The sequence below is a fragment of the Neodiprion pinetum genome, chromosome 1, assembly GCF_021155775.2.
Source record: "Neodiprion pinetum isolate iyNeoPine1 chromosome 1, iyNeoPine1.2, whole genome shotgun sequence".
Lineage (NCBI taxonomy): Eukaryota > Metazoa > Arthropoda > Insecta > Hymenoptera > Diprionidae > Neodiprion > Neodiprion pinetum.
Genome location: NC_060232.1, coordinates 22,653,604 through 22,673,204, shown reverse-complemented (window position 1 = coordinate 22,673,204; position 19,601 = coordinate 22,653,604). Strand labels below are relative to the sequence as shown.

At 41.7% G+C, this 19,601-nt stretch overlaps 2 protein-coding genes and 1 long non-coding RNA gene across 3 annotated transcripts; 1 reads left to right on the top strand and 2 right to left on the bottom strand.

Moving 5' to 3' along the window:
- Positions 1-5,849: 5,849 nt before the first annotated feature.
- Positions 5,850-6,344, bottom strand: LOC138191412 (putative uncharacterized protein DDB_G0290521). Its single transcript, XM_069138166.1, has one exon. The coding sequence runs from the start codon at positions 6,342-6,344 to the stop codon at positions 5,850-5,852; it is 495 nt and encodes a 164-aa protein (XP_068994267.1).
- A 21-nt stretch (positions 6,345-6,365) lies between these two features.
- On the top strand, positions 6,366-10,360 carry LOC124224797 (furin-like protease 2). The gene is made up of 8 exons (XM_069138165.1): positions 6,366-6,384; positions 6,616-6,749; positions 7,693-7,891; positions 8,024-8,495; positions 8,619-8,818; positions 8,915-9,196; positions 9,294-9,481; positions 9,700-10,360. Exons 1-8 carry the CDS (start codon positions 6,366-6,368, stop codon positions 9,784-9,786), a joined length of 1,581 nt encoding a protein of 526 aa, XP_068994266.1. The 3' UTR covers positions 9,787-10,360.
- A 5,175-nt stretch (positions 10,361-15,535) lies between these two features.
- LOC138190409 (uncharacterized) lies at positions 15,536-18,289 on the bottom strand. The gene is made up of 5 exons (XR_011176308.1): positions 18,220-18,289; positions 17,335-17,442; positions 16,971-17,094; positions 16,309-16,432; positions 15,536-15,621 (listed from the first exon to the last, which is right to left on the bottom strand). It is a non-coding gene; the product is annotated as an uncharacterized lncRNA (long non-coding RNA).
- Between the last annotated feature and the right edge of the window lie 1,312 nt (positions 18,290-19,601).

Genomic DNA, 19,601 nt, shown 5'->3' with positions numbered 1-19,601 from the left:
GGCATAGAGAGTACTACCTCTCAAGAGCCTACAAATGAAAAAGAAAAAATAAAGAAAAGGAAAGATCATAACAGTGGATTATATCTCATGCCACTGGTGGCACCACTTCCTTAACTATAATTATCTTTTGCTTTCTAACGGGAACTTCTTAATACTCAATATTCCAACATTTCCAAAAAGTTGCATCGCTACGAGGCAATGTTAGCACCTTATCAAAATTTAAAATAAATTCACAAGATCTTTGTTCTTCATTCCAGTTAATTTACAACGAATTTCATGATGGATTTATTTTCAATATTCATTTTGATATTTATTCAAGCACTTGCATAGTTTTTCTCAATTAAAATACAACTACCACTTCCACATTTTTAGAAAAACTTAGAAAATAGGTTGAGCCTTCTACATATCTTCAACGTGCTTTTACTAAAGAAAGAAGTGTCTCTAAATTTTCTGGATATTTTCCACACTTGAGACATGGAATTTTTCGAAACCATAGTTTTAAAAGTGGTCGACAAATGAATAAAAAATTCTTCATAGGAACATTCTTGAAACGATTGGAACTAAAATGAAGTAATTGAAAATTATTACAAAATATTCGCAGCTCAAAGTTGACTTTGTAAAAAACATTGAGAAAATAATTGAACCATCTTAGAGATACTACTGTCGCCTATAAAAGATTTGAAGTATTCAGGTAAATATAAACGATACACGTTCATGTATTTAATTGAAATTTCTTTTTGCGTTGTACAATTTCGGCTAACATATTTCTTGTGTGAGATTTTCTCAACATTTCAATTTCACAGTGACAACGGTATGCGATTTGCACGTTTTTCAGTCACTTGGTCGATAATACGTGAAACTGCTAATACCCCGAAACCCGCCCAGACCCGTCAAAGGATTGCTGATGAAAGGTAGCATCCATGTGAAGTTGGCCTGCGACCTTCGAATTTATTAAGAACTTATAAGCCAAAAAATTGCTCCCAATTTGCTCTTAATTGCTCCGTAATTTTTATTATATGCTCCCTCATGGTTTTCGAGAAAATCCAAAAAACGTTGCAGGTACCGTGAGTTAGTAACGTTTCCAGTAAAATAGCGCCACACTCGAACCAATGTTGGTGAGAATACGTTCGTTATTGCACCGGAGCAGGATAAGCTCTCAATTGCTCCTAAATTAATCCTTGTTACTCTATTATTTTAATAAATTGCTTCTGCATTGTTTGCGAGTATATCAGAAACAAATGAAAAAACGGTTTTCTAAAGGCGAAGTATGGTCAAATTCGTTTCGATATATCTCTTTGATGAATTGAGACGTAAATGTATGAATATATTTGTATGAGAATAATTGGTCTCAATTGCTCATGCATCGCTGGTAATTCCTTGGAAAATCTCGTAATTTTCCCCCTCATATTTTTCTTTGAAACGGGAAAAACAACGCTGCATCTGATTTGTAGGTTATGTCGACGGGCGATGAATTCAAAATTCTATCCGAGACAAAAAGATGGCGATGCGGTCCGAGTGACGATCGTTCTCAATTGTTCCTCGATTGTTTATGAGGATTCTGAAAGTTAAAACATTTGCTCCTGCCTGATTATCGAAAAAACTAAAAAAAACCACAGCGTATGCCCCGTAGGTCTTGCCGTTGAATAAAGAATATAAAGTCAGTTGCCCTCTGGGCTTTGGTGTGGCAACCGAAAATCGTCGTGCGCTTGTGCCCCCTGAGATGTTCCGACGGTAGAGTTGAGAACTTATTGCAGAACATCAGAGAGTTACTGATTTCGACAGGATGCTGGCTGCGTTCACCTTCCGAGTGACACAGTCTCCGTAATGGTAAGCCCACGCCAGTACTTAGCCTGTGTGCACTTACCGACTTGCAGCGTTACAAGAAATTGATAATAAGAATAAATTTATTCCAAAATTCGTAGCAAAACAGTGATTTCATTAAAGTATAGGTAACCGAGAGAAGAATGTATACATAGATCATGAATAATAATAGATCAGATGTGATAATGATGCAGAGGCCAAGAAGTATCTACGGCGATTCTTTCTTTTAATAGGGAGAAAAAGGACAAAGCTTCTTGAAACGTAGACTGTATTTTAACACACATTTGAAAGGAACAAGCAACAATTTGTATCATCCAACTGTCGCAGAACGGCACAGTTATTAGGTGACCCGTTAAGTGAAGAATCCATCTCAAGTGAACGGCTGGCCAACGAAGGGCCTAGCTGCTTGAGTCTGGAATCGGCAGGAAAGATGAAGTGCGTATTTCTTGTTTAAAATGTGGAAACTAAAATCATAATACATCATATCATATCATCATACATCATACACAATATCTTACTTAGTATTAAAGTTCGAAACCAAAGTTGCGATGTTTGGATTTTCGGATATTCAGAAAGTGACGTCACCCAAAATTTTTTTCTCTTGACGTCATCGACCTAAAATCAGTTAGCCGGATTCCTCAGTCTGAAAACAACTGCGCAGTAGAGCGGACGTATCAGAACCGCGCTCCGCAGATTTCGAGTACCGGGTTCTCTACCTTCTGGATCCTGTGCTCCAGGTCCGCTACCAGGTGGAACTCGACTTCCAGAACAAGCGCTCCGTAGTTCTGGCTGTCCAGGTCCTTGACCTTGAGGATCTTGGCATCCAAGAAAAGCGCTCCGTAGTTCCTGCGCTTCAGGTCCGCTACCTGGTGAAACTCGACTCCAGGATAAGCGCTCCAGGTCCGCTATGTGGTGAAACTCGACTCCAGGACAAGAGCTCCGTAGTATCTGCGCTCCTGGAACGCTACCTGGTGAAACTCTACTTCCGGGACAAGCGCTCCGTGGTTCATGCGCTCCGGGTATGCTACTTGGTGAAACTCTACTTCCAGGACAAGCGCTCTGTGGTTTCTGCGCTCCAGGTACGCTACCCGGTAAAACTCTACTTCCAGGACAAGAGATCCGTAGGTTCTGTGCTCAAGGTCTACTACCTGGTAAAACTCCACTTCCGGGACAAGCGCTCCGTGGTTCCTGGGCTATGGGTACGCTACCTGGTGAAACTCTACTTACAAGACAAGCGTTCCATGGTTCCTGCGATCCAGGTACGTTACCCGGTAAAACTCTACTTACAGGACAAGCGCTCCGTGGTTCCTGCGCTCCAGGTATGCTACCTGGTGTAACTCTATTTCCAGGCCAAGCGCTTCGTGGTTCCTCCGCTCCAGGTCCACTACCTGGTGAAACTCTACTTGCAGGACAAGCGCTCCGTAGTTTTTGCGCTCCAGATCGGCTACACGGTGAAACTTGAATTCCAGGACAAGCGCTCCGTGGTTCCTACGCTCCAGGTACACTACCTAGTAGAACTTGACTCTCAGGACAAAAGCTCCGTGGTTCGTGCGCTCCAGGTACGCTACCTGGTGAAACTCCACTTACAGGACAAGCATTCTGTGGTTCCTGCGCTCCAGGTACGCTACCTGGTGAAACTCTACTTACAGGTCAAGCGCTCCGTGGTTCCTGCCCGCCAGGTCCGCTACCTGGTAAGACTCTACTTCCAGGACAAGCGCTCCGTGGCTCCTACGCTCCAGGTACACTACCTGGTACATTTACTTCCACGACAAGAGCTCCGTAGGTTCTGCGCTCAAGGTCTACTACCTGGTGAAAATCTACTTCCGGGACAAGCGCTCCGCGGTTCCTGGAATATAGGTACGCTACCTGGTAAAACTTTATTTACAGGACAAGCGTTCCGTGGTTCCTGCACTCCAGGAACGCTACCTGATGAAACTCTACTTGCAGGACAAGCGCTCCGTAGTTTCCGCGCTCAAGGTCCACTACGGGGTGGAACTTGAATTCCAGGACAAGCACTCCGTGGTTCCTGCGCTCAAGGTCTACTACCTGGTGAAAATATACTTCCGGGACAAGCGCTCCGCGGTTTCTGGAATATAGGTACGCTACCTGGTAAAACTTTATTCACAGGACAAGCGCTCCGTGGTTCCTGCTCTCCGGGTACGCTACCTGGTAAAACTCTACTGTCAGGACAAGCGCTCTGTGGTTCCTGCGCTCCAGGTCCACTACCTTGTGGAGCTCGACTTTTAGGACAAACGCTTCGTGGTTCCGGTTTCAGTTTACAATACATTATTCCAATTCATTTTTCGTGCAAGCCCAAATTCAGTAAGTGTCACTGCGCTAATGAAATTTCTATTATGATTTATAATTCTCTTATAATCTTCTTGGTAAAATGTGTTGATAGAAAAATTATAATAATCCATACACGATATTTTTGATGTGTTCTATTACTGAAAATATTTATGACTGTTCGAGGTACGAACCGAGGTCGTTGGCGGTAGTCGTTGGAGGTGGTTGGCGGTGGTTGGAGGTGGTCGAAGGTGGATAGGGCTGATTGCGGGTGATCGAGGTGGATGAGGAGGAGGACGAGGAAGACAAGGAGGACGAGGATTTGTGCCCGACGAGTATAAAATTTTTATGATATTTAACGACAATTTTATTTGTGTTTTATCTAAAATTTTTCGTACTTCTCATGTTTACAATAAATTATGTCAATTCATTTCTTGCGCAAGCCCAAATTCAACAGCTCTCAATACGCCAATAAAATTACTCTGATTTTTTATAATTTTCTCATAATATTCTTGGTAAAATAAGTTGCAAAAAAAAATTATGGTAATCCTTACGCAATACTTTTGATGTGGTCTGATACCGCAAATATTTATTAGTTATACCTCATGATTCGAGGTGGTTGGCGGTGGTCGTTGGAGGTGATTGGCGGTGGTTGCGGGTGATCAAGTTGGACTTGACGGAGGACGAGGAGGAAGAGCACGTGGATGAAGAGGATTTGTGCACTGTGGGGAAAACATATTCATAATATTCAATGGCAATTGTTATTATATTTAATCTTTATTTTTCAAACTCGTCACGTTTACAATAAATTATTTCCAATCATTTTTCGTGCAAGCACAAACTTAGTAGCTATCAATGCGTTAATGAAATTCCAATAATTTTTTATAATTTTCTCATAAATTTCTTGGCACAATGTGACAATGAAAAAATTATATTTATCCTTACACAATATTTTTCATGAGTTCTAATACTTGAAATATTTATCAGTATTCGAGGTATAATCGAAGGTCGTCGGCAGTGGTCGTTGGAGGTGGTTATCGGTAGTTGCGGGTGATCGAGGTGAACGAGGCGTAGGAGGAGAAGAAGGGGGACGTGGATGACAAGGTTTTGTGCACTGTGCGTATAACATTTTTATAATATTTAATATAGTGGGAGTAGGATCAGTAGTAGGAGTGGAAGTAGGATAAGAATCAAGAACAGGAGTAGGAGGAGGACCAGGAGTAGGAGTTGGAGTAGGATCAGACGTAGGAGTAGAAGAAGGAGTAGGAGTAGTCTCAGGAGTGCGATCAAGAGTCAGATCAGGAGTGGGATCAGCAGTAGAAGTAGAATCAGGAGTACAAGTGGAAGTAGGATCAGGAGTATAAGTAGGAGTAGGATTAGGAGTTGGATCAGGAGTACAATTTGGAGTAGGATCGGGAGTAGGATCATGGGTAGGACCAGGAGTAGGATCAAGATGGGACCAGGATTCGAATCAGGAGTAGGATCTGAAGTGGCATCAGGAGGAAGACCAGGAGTAGGATCAGAAGTGGAGGTAGGATCAGGAGAAAAAGTAGGATCAGGAGTAAAAATAGGAGTAAGATCAGAAGCAGAAGTAGGAGTAGGAGTAGCAGTAGGAATAGGAATGGAAAAAGTGAGAGTAGAAGTAGGAATAAAAGAAGTAGGGGTAGGAGTGGGAGTAGAAGTAGTAGGAGTTGGAGTGGGATGAGCAGTAGGAGTAGGAGTACTGGTAGTAGTAGTAGGAGTTACAGTAAGATTAGGAGTAGGTGTAGGATCAGGAGTAGGAGTAGCAATAGGAGTTGAAGTAAGAAAATAGAAGAAGGAGTAGGAGTAGGAGTGGGAGTAGGAGTAGGAGTAGAAGTAGGAGAAGGAGAAGGAGTAGGATCAGAAGTGGTAGTGGAAGTAGGATCAGGAGTAGGAGTAGTTTCAGGAGTAGGACCAGGTGTAGGATCAGGAGAGGGATCAGAATTGGGATCAGGAGTAGACTCAGGACTAGGATCAGGAGTAGCAGTAGGAGTCAAATCAAGAGTAGGATCTGAAGTAGAATCAGGAGTGGGACCAGGAGTAGGATCAGGAGTAGGATGAGAAGTTTGAGTGGGATCAGGAGAAGTAGGATCAGGAGTAGAAGTAGGATCAGGAGTAGAAGTAGGATCAGGAGTAGTAGTCTCAGGATCACGAGTAGGATCTGCAGTAGGATCAGGAATGGGACCAGGAGTAGGAGTGGGATCAACTGTTTTCATGTAAACCAGTAACAAAAAACTATGTTTCTATTTCTGCACGGTGAGTATAACATTTTTCTAATATTTAATGGCAATTGTAATTATATTTGATCTGAAATTTTTTAAACTTTTCACTTTTACAATGAATTATTTCAATTCATTTTTCGCGTAAGCACATATTCACTAGCTTCAAATGAGTTTATAAAATTCATTACATATTAATTAATTTTATTAATGCTTACATAATATTTTTAATGTGTTTTTATACTGAAAATATTAATTACTATTCCAGGTATAACCCAAGGTGGTTATCAGTGGTTGTTGGAGGTGGTTGGCGGTGGTTGGTGGCGGTCGGAGGTGGACGAGGAGAAGGGCGAGGAAGACGAGGAGAACAAGGTGGAAGAGGAGGACGAGGATTTTTGCACGGTGAGTTTAACATTCTTATAATATTTGATGAAGTAGGATCAAGATCAGGAGTAGAATCAAGAGTAGGTGTAGGATTAGGAGGAGAAGTAGTATCAGGTGTAAGAGTAGGTGTGGGACCAGGAGTAGGAGTGGAAGCGGTAGGAGTAGGGGTAGAAAAAAAGTAAGAATACAAGTAGGAATAGGATCAGAAGTAGTAGAAGTAGGAATAGAAGAACTAGGAATAGGAGTAGAAGTAGTAGAAGTTGAAGGAGGCGGAGAAGTAGGAGTAGAAGTAGGCGGGGCGGGAGAGAAGGTGCGAGGAGGGGGGGAAGGACAAGTGGTGAGGGGCGGGAAGGGGAGGGGCAGGAAGGGGTAGGTGGGATGGGGATAGGAGGGGCGGGACGGGGAGGGGGCAGGAGAGGGGCGGGGAGGGGAAGTGGGAGGGGGTCGGGTGGGGTAGGGTAGGGTAGAAGGTAGGGTAAAAGGTTGGGTAGGGTGGGGTAGGGTAGGAGATGGGGTAGGGTAGGGTAGGGTTGGGTTAGGTTAGGTTAGGTTACGCAGTAGTAGGACCCACCCTACAACCTACCCTTGGACTCTTGTCTTTCCTGTGATCCGGCTCATCTTCTGGTCACGGATATTGCTGTCTGCCCGCAACAGTGCCCCGAGAGATATTAAGAGAGTGGGTTTGAAAGGGATCAAAATCGGTCAACTCGTGGAAAGTGTTTTTTCGAGTTTTTCATATACTTTGGGTTAAATCTTTCATAAATTCTCGAACCGGCAAACCTCGTTAGCACGCTCAACTTTAACCTTGCACTTACACTTTCCATAGCGTTAAAATTTTTAATTAAAAATTCATACTATAATGGAATGCCGCGAGATCAGCATAATTGTCATTAACCACACAATAGCGAACCTCAGATTTAGAAAACGGAACGTGCATACCATGCGAGACAACTTGTGCTAGCTGCCCAAATCGTTGGGATCATTGCACTGCGTGCAAACACCACTTAGTCTTGCACGAAAACACGTGCTACGCTGTCCTAAAAACACGTACGAAACGATGGATTATAACTTCGAAGCCTGTCATGTATCCTGTGAAACTTGCAATGGCACCGGTGAAACTCAGTACATCGGTTGTCGGCCTGGACTTTATTTTTCCGAAGGTAAACTTTCATATATTCATTTCGTTTCTGTAGTCAAATTATTCACCTCACTTTTACTTCAATAACTTGTTAGGGTCCCAGTTAGTAGTTGCAGCATCTTTCTAACTATAAGATCAATTTTCACACCGATAGGTACGTGCCTGGCTTCTTGTCCAACGGGATTTAGCCCTGATAAGAAAAGGCGAGAGTGTGTTCAGTGTCCCACGGGATGTTTGACGTGCACATCCTCCGGTTGCACCATCTGCATCCGTGACTGGAACTTGAACGCCAACAGTTTCTGCGCCACAGCGAGTCGTACGCGGTGCGACAGTACTGCATATTACGAAAACGGACGGTGCAAGAGATGCCACTCGACATGCGAGACTTGCGCCGGGCCCACCCGTGACTCCTGCGTCTCCTGCCAAGAGACACTGCTTCTGCAGGGTCAAAAATGTGTCGCTCAATGCGAGGACGGTTACTATTCCGTCGCCCAGCCAGCTGGGAAACCTCTTTATCTACCCTGCCTTCATACATGCAGGACCTGCACCTCCACATTGAACTGTACTACTTGCAATGATGGACTTCAGCTGCAGAGTGGCGAGTGTAGATCTTTCTGTGCTGACGGGTGAGTCGCGGAATGAATTAACCTCACGCACCATATCACGCGGACACTAATTGGATAAGGCCTTGAGACAATCTACAATTTTGCTTTTATGAGTGAGGAATTCGTATAATATTGCTTTTACAGATATTACAGCGATCGTGGACAATGCGCAAAGTGTCACATGTCCTGCAGGACTTGTTCTGGACCCAGGAGAGATCAGTGTGTAACCTGCCCGAGAGGCTGGCAATTGGCTGCAGGGGAATGTCATCCGGAATGTCCCGAAGGATTCTTTAGGACCAGTTTTGGATGTCAGAAGTGTCATAATTACTGCAAAACATGTAGAGGTGGTAAAATATGAGATCATTATCTAGTCTATTACTTACGGGGAACCTATATTCGTTTGGACTTTTAACGTCATTCTAATGTCAGATTGGTTTCAGCCGAAGGGCCGCTAGGGTGCACCTTGTGTCCTGCTCACTCAATGCTGGATGGGGGCCTTTGCATAGAATGTCTCAGTAGCCAATATTACGACTCGGTGACGCAACTCTGCAAAAGCTGTGACTCAAGCTGTCCGAGATGTACCGGACCGGGAAAGTTTAGTTGCTTGTCATGCGCTGCTCCGTTGCACATCGAAAAACTGAACAATCAATGCGTCCCTTGCTGTCCAGCTGGTATCAATAATGCCAAGGATCAAGACTGTTGTATATGTAATCCAGCAACGGGTGGGTTGAACTTCTGCTTGATTCTGATAGTGAGATGTTTGATGAACCTGAATATTATTTTGTATCTCACTTACCATGTCAACATTTCATGATCCAGGTGGTTGCCGGAATAGCTCTCCAGCTGGAAAGCGGACAGTTTCCCGAGACGGATGTCGGGGGGTTTCAGATATCCTTGGCAGAACCGAGGATTCTGCATCATTGGCTGTAACAGCAGCCACTGCGTTTGCAGTTGCTATTTGCGTTGCATCAATCGCTTTGTTTGCCGCGATATTTGTCGCTCTTCAGGTTAGTCATGATTTTCATCGAATTTAGGCTTCTTGAACTGATCGTAAAATCAGAGAAGCTGTGTATGTAAAATTCATTCCATGATTATGTAACGTGAAAATCAAGCACATTTGTAATCACGAGAAAACCTAATCAGCCCTGCCTATGACACTTAAGATGCAATATTAATTACCTATTATGCATAATATTGGACTTATACTTGTCTGTTGCATGTACAGGCCATATCTAGGAGAAGAGAGTCGACTCTCGGCTACACAAAATTGGCCGTGCAGGTGGAACCTATGGATAAAAAATATTATCTCTGATAGTGAATGTAGCTAATACAGCCTTAACCGTATATTGATTATGTTAATGATCTATTGTGACAAGATCGGAATTAGATAAGCTCTCTAAACACTCTTTTCTAGTCTATTGATTTATATCATGTATACGTAAATGTATATTTCTTCAGTTTATACAATCACTGCGCTAGGATTACCCTTGCCACGTTTTATGGTGCGCTTGTGTAATTTGTATATTATTAACCTTACGTTTTACTCTATTTGCGACAAGTTGTGAGTGTTTCTAATTTCTTAATAACCATTTATCTACATGTATGTGTATATATGTATATGTATACTTATGCATGTGTATATACATATATACACATGTTTAAAACTAGATTTTTACAATAAACACAGAGGTTTTAGTATTTTCACATACGGATTTCTGTGTATAGGTATACTTGAACCAAAATATCCTTATCTCTACTACGGAGTTCTTCGTAATTCGCATTTGTTCTTGTAACCCAATGTCCTACATACGATGACAAAAATCGAGATCCAACTTGACTGAGTCTCAAAGCCCTGTTGACATAAGAGCAGCGATTTGATAGAAATTATAGTTTATAGTTTACACAGCCCTTTGCATGATATTTCATTATAAATACATATGTTTCAATGTATTTAGGAATAAGTTATCGAATATACAGAGGTCATGTGCAAATAATAAATGAATTCGACCGCAGTTTGATGTATTCATTAGAGCTTTAACAATAAATTTGAGCTTTGTTACTTCTTTTATTTTATTATGGATAATCAAAAAAATTTCCGACTATTCGTGCCGTGGAAGCATGGGGATTAAACCAAATGTAGCAAAAGATTAGAAAGAGTGTATGTAGAGTACGGGTATTTTTCTAATAATGCAAACACGTGCCGCTAGCTTAGTTTCGACATATCTAGAATATCACGCCTTGCGAATTAGCTTTCCAGACAAAGATAAATGACGAATTTTGAGGACTGCATTATCGTTGTTGGATACTCTATGCCTCGTCGAAAACGAAAATCTGTAACGATAAAATTGATGCACCGGATCATCGTCGACTTTAACTTTTGAAATGTCCTACCATTTTCGAACACCTCCTACCTCCCCCTGCCACCTCCGACCATCAATGGCCACTTTCGACCACCCCCTATCACCTTCTACCAGCGCCGACCACCTCCTACCATTTCCGAACACCTCCAACCATCCTATTTACCTATATTACTAGATTAGCTATGATTTGAAAAGAGAAGAATTATTCATTTCGAAATGGGATTCTATTCGACACGCGCTCGATGTATCCCATAACACTAATATTCAAAATTATACCAACAACTTTTCATTTGCTCTCTTGACCTTGAATTTTCATAGGCATAGAACCGAAACGCTGTTTTAGCTGGTCGCAAGTGAAGTATCTGCGTTGGGTGGAAAAGCAGAATTGTTTTTCGTAAAGTATTCGGATGGAAAAAAATTCAGAGTAACTGTAATACATCACGGATGCGCTAATTTTGAACGAGACGAAATGATTGCTTCGTATATGAGACAGTATTTAACGCTGCTTAGTGATTTAAAGACCTAAAAAGGTAATAGGGAGAGAAAGAACGAAGCTTCTTAACACTTCGAGTGTATTTTAACACACATTTGAAAGATACGAGCAAAATTTTTCATCATCCAACTGTCGCAGAACGGCAGCGTCATCAGCCGACCCGTTCACTGAAGAATATATCTTCAGTCAACGGCTGACCATCAAAGGGCCTGGCCGCTTGAGTCTGGAATCGGCAGGAGAGATAAAGTGCGTATTTCTTGTATGAAATGTGAAAACTAAAATCATTATACATCATATCATATCATCGTACATCATACATCATACATCATACATCATATCATATCATCACACATCATACATCATACATCATACATCTTATCATATCATCACACATCATACATCATACATCATACATCATCATACATAGTATCAAAGTTCGAAACCAAAGTTTGGATGTCGGATGTTCAGAAAGTGACGTCACCAATTTAAAATCAGCTAGCCGAATTCCTCAGTCTGGAAACAACCGCGCAGTAGAGCGGACGGATCAGAGTCGCGCTCCGCAAATTTCGAGTACCGGGTTCTCAACCTCCCGGATCCCGCGCTTCGGGTCCGCTACGTATTTCGAGTACCGGGTTCTCAACCTCCCCGATCCCGCGCTTCGGGTCCGCTACGCGGTGAAACTCGACTTCCAGGATAAGCGCTCCGTGGTTACTGGTTCATGTTTATAACAAATTATTTCAATTCGTTTTTCGCGCAAGCCCATATTCAGTAGCTGTCAGTCCGCTAATAAAATTTCTCGACTTCCAGGATAAACGCTCCGTGGTTCCTGGTTCACGTTTACAATAAATTATTTCAATTCGTTTTTCGCGCAACCCCAAATTCGGTAGCTGTCAGTCCGCTAACAAAATTTCTCGACTTCCAGGATAAGCGCTCCGTGGTTCCTGGTTCACGTTTAGAATAAATTATTTCAATTCGTTTTTCGCGCAACCCCAAATTCGGTAGCTGTCAGTCCGCTAACAAAATTTCTCGACTTCCAGGATAAGCGCTCCGTGGTTCCTGGTTCATGTTTGTAATAAATTATTTCAATTCGTTTGTCGCGCAACCCCAAATTCGGTAGCTGTCAGTCCGCTAATAAAATTTCTCGAGTTCTAGGATAAGCGCTCCGTGGATCCTGGTTCATGTTCACAACAAATTATTTCAATTCGTTATTCGCGCAAGCCCATATTCAGTAGCTGTCAGTCCGCTGATAAAATTTCTCGACTTCCAGGATAAGCGCTCCGTGGATCCTGGTTCATGTTCACAACAAATTATTTCAATTCGTTATTCGCGCAAGCCCATATTCAGTAGCTGTCAGTCCGCTGATAAAATTTCTCGACTTCCAGGATAAGCGCTCCGTGGTTCCTGGTTCATGTTCACAACAAATTATTTCAATTCGTTATTCGCGCAACCCCAAATTCGGTAGCTGTCAGTCCGCTAACAAAATTTCTCGACTTCCAGGATAAGCGCTCCGTGGTTCCTGGTTCATGTTTAGAATAAATTATTTCAATTCGTTTTTCGCGCAACCCCAAATTCGGTAGCTGTCAGTCCGCTAATAAAATTTCTCGAGTTCTAGGATAAGCGCTCCGTGGATCCTGGTTCATGTTCACAACAAATTATTTCAATTCGTTATTCGCGCAAGCCCATATTCAGTAGCTGTCAGTCCGCTGATAAAATTTCTCGACTTCCAGGATAAGCGCTCCGTGGATCCTGGTTCATGTTCACAACAAATTATTTCAATTCGTTATTCGCGCAAGCCCATATTCAGTAGCTGTCAGTCCGCTGATAAAATTTCTCGACTTCCAGGATAAGCGCTCCGTGGTTCCTGGTTCATGTTTAGAATAAATTATTTCAATTCGTTTTTCGCGCAACCCCAAATTCGGTAGCTGTCAGTCCGCTAACAAAATTTCTCGACTTCCAGGATAAGCGCTCCGTGGTTCCTGGTTCATGTTTAGAATAAATTATTTCAATTCGTTTTTCGCGCAACCCCAAATTCGGTAGCTGTCAGTCCGCTAACAAAATTTCTCGACTTCCAGGATAAGCGCTCCGTGGTTCCTGGTTCATGTTTACAATAAATTATTTCAATTCGTTTGTCGCGCAACCCCAAATTCGGTAGCTGTCAGTCCGCTAATAAAATTTCTCGAGTTCTAGGATAAGCGCTCCGTGGATCCTGGTTCATGTTCACAATAAATTATTTCAATTCGTTTGTCGCGCAACCCCAAATTCGGTAGCTGTCAGTCCGCTAATAAAATTTCTTGAGTTCTAGGATAAGCGCTCCGTGGTTCCTGGTTCATGTTTACAATAAATTATTTCAATTCATTTTTCGCGCAACCCCAAATTCGGTAGCTGTCAGTCCGCTAACAAAATTTCTCGACTTCCAGGATAAGCGCTCCGTGGTTCCTGGTTCATGTTTACAATAAATTATTTCAATTCGTTTTTCGCGCAAACCCAAATTCGGTAGCTGTCAGTCCGCTAACAAAATTTCTCGACTTCTAGGATCAGCGCTCCGTGGTTCCTGGTTCATGTTTACAATAAATTATTTCAATTCGTTTTTCGCGCACGCCCAAATTCAGTAGCTGTCGGTGCGCTAATAAAATTTTTATAACTTTACAATCTTCTCATAATCTTTTTGGTAAAATATGTCGATAAAAAAATTATATCAAACCTTACACATTATTTTTGATTAGTTCTCACGCTGAAAATATTTATTAGTATTCGAGGTATAACTCGAGGTGGTTGGCGGTTTTCGTTGGAGGTAGTTAGGGGTGGTTGCGGGTTATCTCGGTGATTCAGGAGGAGGGGGACGAGGATTTGTGCTCGGTGAGTAACACACTTTTATAATATTTGATAGCAATTGTAATTATATTTCATCTGAAATATTACAAACTTTCACGTTCACAATAAATTATTTCAATTCATTTTTCGTGCAAGCACATATTCAGTAGCTATGAATAATCTTGTACAATTTATTATATTAATAATTAATTAATTAGTATTCTTATAATATTTAATGGCAATTGTAATTATATTTCATCTGAAATATTAAAAACTTGTCACGTTTACAATAAGTTATTTCAATTCATTTTTCGTGCAAGTACATACTTAGTAGCTATGAATAATCTTATACAATTTATTATATTATTAATTAATTATTTAATCAATTACTCAATTATATTAATCCTCACACAATATTTTCGATGTGTTCTTATACTGAAAATATTTATTACTATTCAAGGTATAACCTGAGGTGGTTGAAGGTGGTCGGAGGTGGACGAGGAGGAGGACGAGGAGGACGAGGATTTGTGCTGGGTGAGTAAAACACTTTTATAATATTTGATGGCAATTGTAATTATATTTCATCTGAAATATTACAAACTTGTCACGTTTGCAATAAATTATTTCAATTTATTTTTTGTGCAAGCACATATTCAGTAGCTATGAATAATCTTGTACAATTTATTATATTATTAATTAATTGATTAATTACATTAATTCTTACACAAAATTTTTGATGTGTTCCTATACTAAAAATATTAATTACTATTCCAGGTATTACCCGAGGTGGTCGGAGGTGGACGAGGAGGAGGACGAGCTGGACGAGGAGGAGGACCAGGTGGACGAGGAGGAGGACGAGGTGGACGAGGAGGAGGCGGGGTGGGTCGTGGGAGAGGACCTCTCCTCTCCTCAGAGGAGGGGAGGGGGAGGGGCATGGAAGGGGGAGAGGTGGGCGGGGAGGGGGAAGGGACGGGAAGGGACGGGAAGGGAAGGGAAGGGGAGGGGAGGGGCGGGGCGGGGGAGGGAAAGGGGGAGGGAGAGGGAGGGGGGAGGGAGGGTGGGAGGTCGGGCGGGTGGGAGGGAGGGAGGGAAGGAGGGAGGGAGGGAGTGGAGGACGGATGTCGATGCAAGCCCGTTAGAGTTAATAGAGCAGTATCCCCCCCCCCCTCGCGCCCGCCCGCCCGCCCGCCCGCCCGCCCGACCGCCCACCCTCCCTCCCTCCCGCCCTCCCGCCCCTTCCATCCCCCCGCCCCCTTCCCTCCCCCTCCCCTTTGCCCTTCCCCGCCCCTTCCCTTCCCCTCCCTGCCCACCTCTCCCCCTTCCTCGCCCACCTCTGCCCCTTCCCTCCCCCGCCCCTCCTCTCCCACGACCCACCCCGCCTCCTCCTCGTCCACCTCGTCCACCTCGTCCTCCTCCTGGTCTTCGTCCTCCACCTGGTCCACCTTGTCCACCTCCGACCACCTCCAACCACCTCGGGTTATACCTGGAATAGTAATAAATATTTTCAGTATAAGAACACATCAAAAATATCGTGTAAGGATTAATATAACTAATTAATTATTTAATAATATAATAAATTGTATAAGCTTATTCATAGCTACTGAATATGTGCTTGCGCGAAAAATGAATTGAAATAATTCAATGTAAATATTTTCAATATAGGAACACATCAAAAATATTGTATGAGGATTAATATGATTAATTGATTATTTAATAATATAATAAATTGTATCAGCTTATTCATAGCTACTGAATATGTGCTTACGCGAAAAATGAATTGAAATAATTCAATGTAAATATTTTCAGTATAGGAACACATCAAAAATATTGTATAAGGATTAATATAATTAATTAATTATTTAATAATATAATAAATTGCATAAGCTCATTCATAGCTACTGAATATGTGCTTGCGCGAAAAATGAATAGAAATAATTTAATGTAAATATTTTCAGTATAGGAACACATCAAAAATATTGTATAAGGATTAATATAATTAATTAATTATTCAATAATATAATAAATTGTATAAGCTTATTCATAGCTACTGAATATGTGCTTGCGCGAAAAATGAATTGAAATAATTTAATGTAAACATGACTAGTTTGAAATATTTCAGATAAAATATAATTACAATTGCCATCAAATATTATAAAAGTGTTTTACTCACCGAGCACAAATCCTCGTCCACCTTCACCTCCTTGTCTTCCTCGTCCTCCTTCTCGTCCAACTCCAAACACCTTCAACCACCGCCAATCACCTCCAACAACCACCGATAACCACCACGGGTATACCTGCCATAATAATAAAGATTTTCAGTATAAGAACACATCAAGAATATTGTGTAAGAATTAATATAATCAATTAATTAATTGATAGTAGAATGAATTTCACTAGCGCATTTATAGCTACTGAATTTGTGCTTGCGCGAAAAATGAATTGAAATAATTCAATGTAAATATTTTCAGTATAGGAACACATCAAAAATATTGTATAAGGATTAATATAATTAATTAATTATTTAATAATATAATAAATTGCATAAGCTCATTCATAGCTACTGAATATGTGCTTGCGCGAAAAATGAATAGAAATAATTTAATGTAAATATTTTCAGTATAGGAACACATCAAAAATATTGTATAAGGATTAATATAATTAATTAATTATTCAATAATATAATAAATTGTATAAGCTTATTCATAGCTACTGAATATGTGCTTGCGCGAAAAATGAATTGAAATAATTCAATGTAAACATCACTAGTTTGAAATATTTCAGATAAAATATAATTACAATTGCCATCAAATATTATAAAAGTGTTTTACTCACCGAGCACAAATCCTCGTCCACCTTCACCTCCTTGTCTTCCTCGTCCTCCTTCTCGTCCAACTCCAAACACCTTCAACCACCGCCAATCACCTCCAACAACCACCGATAACCACCACGGGTATACCTGCCATAATAATAAAGATTTTCAGTATAAGAACACATCAAAAATATTGTGTAAGAATTAATATAATCAATTAATTAATTGATAGTAGAATGAATTTCACTAGCGCATTTATAGCTACTGAATTTGTGCTTGCGCGAAGAATGAATTGAAATAATTCATTGTAAAGATGACAAGTTTGAAAAAGATTAGATGAAATATAATTACAATTGCCATCGAATATTATAAAAACGTTAAACTCACCGAGCACAAATCCTCGTTCCCCTTCTCCGGAATCACCTTGATTACCCGCAACCACCCCTAACCACCCCCAACGACCACCGCCAACCACCTCGAGTTATACCTCGAATACTAATAAATATTTTCAGCATGAGAATAAATCAAAGATAATGTGTAAGGTTTAATATAATTTTTTTATCGACATATTTTACCAAAAAGATTATGAGAAGATTATAAAGTTATAGAAATTTTATTAGCGGACTGACAGCTACCGAATTTGGGGTTGCGCGAAAAACGAATTGAAATAATTTATTGTAAACGTGAACCAGGAACCACGGAGCGTTTATCCTGGAAGTCGAGAAATTTTATTAGCGGACTGACAGCTACTGAATATGGGCTTGCGCGAAAAACGAATTGAAATAATTTGTTATAAACATGAACCAGTAACCACGGAGCGCTTATCCTGGAAGTCGAGTTTCACCGCGTAGCGGACCCGAAGCGCGGGATCGGGGAGGTTGAGAACCCGGTACTCGAAATACGTAGCGGACCCGAAGCGCGGGATCCGGGAGGTTGAGAACCCGGTACTCGAAATTTGCGGAGCGCGACTCTGATCCGTCCGCTCTACTGCGCGGTTGTTTCCAGACTGAGGAATTCGGCTAGCTGATTTTAAATTGGTGACGTCACTTTCTGAACATCCGACATCCAAACTTTGGTTTCGAACTTTGATACTATGTATGATGATGTATGATGTATGATGTATGATGTGTGATGATATGATAAGATGTATGATGTATAATGTATGATGTGTGATGATATGATATGATGTATGATGTATGATGTATGATGTACAATGATATGATATGATGTATAATGATTTTAGTTTTCACATTTCATACAAGAAATACGCACTTTATCTCTCCTGCCGATTCCAGACTCAAGCGGCCAGGCCCTTCGATGGTCAGCCGTTGACTGAAGATATATTCTTCAGTGAACGGGTCGGCTGATAACGCTGCCGTTCTGCGACAGTTGGATGATGAAAAATTTTGCTCGTATCTTTCAAATGTGTGTTAAAATACACTCGAAGTGTTAAGAAGCCTCGTTCCTTCTCTTCCTATCACCTTCTTAGGTCTTTAAATCACTACGCTGCGTTAAATACTGTCTCATGTACGGAGAATCCATTTCATCTTAATCAAAATTAGCGCATCTGTGACGTATTACAGTTGATCTGAATTTTTTTCCATCCGAACACTTTTCGAAAAACTATTCAGCTTCTCTACCCAACGTAGATACTTCACTTGCGACTAGCTAAAACAGCGTTTCGATTCTATGCCTACGAAAATCCAAGATCGAGAGAGCAAATGAAAAGTTGTTGGAATAATTGTGAATATCAATGTTTGGAATACATGGAGGAGCAGGGGACAAAGAGGTCGAAGGTGGTTGGCGGTGCTCGGCGGTTGTTGCGGTGGTTGGCGGTGGACACGGTGGTCGTCGGAGGCGGTTGGCGGTGGACGGGATTAGGCGTTTTTTCACGGTGATGATCGAGCTGATCGACATTTCTAAGTCGCAGTCGACAAGTAATCTTACGTGCTCACTTTGTACCAACTCTATCTCAAGCTTCCATACCGACACTACTTTGGCTGCTACGAATGTCGGTGCGAGCTCGTCTGGTAGAGTCGATAGAGCAGAACCCTCCTCCGCTGCCAGACCCACCTGAGTCCACTTGCCCGCCGAAAATTGGTCACAAAAATTTATCTAGGGGTATCCGAGTTTGTATCACTAGAAATCCGCACAAATCGCGGACTGTCTTACCAATAACCGATCACTAGCTGGCCGCTCTACTTACCTGCGGAGCTGAATACCCTTCGAATACAATTAAACACGTGCACCAACTGAAAAATTGCTTTCGAATAAATGTTCATCCTTTATTCTGATTTATTAGAATTTTTATAATTCCATTTCGTTTTCTTAAACCCCAAGAGACAGCTATACGAAGTTCCTCTAAGTGCAAGAGTTAAGACCATTTCGCTTGACGTTCGGCTTGTACGTAGGTTCCATAACGCAATTCTGTTCGGCAGTTGGACACTGGTCTCCTGAACCTGGAGGCTGGGGTGGAAGTACCTGACAGCAGGGATCACAGGGTTGACAGGGTGCCGGACAGCCGGAATCATAGGGATGCTGTGGAGATCGATCCCCGTCCTCGGGTTGGGAGCATTGAGCGGGAGGCGGATTGGGGGCGCAGCAAGGATCACAGGGTACGGCGTACGGCTGGCAAGGGGGGATGCAGACTGGTT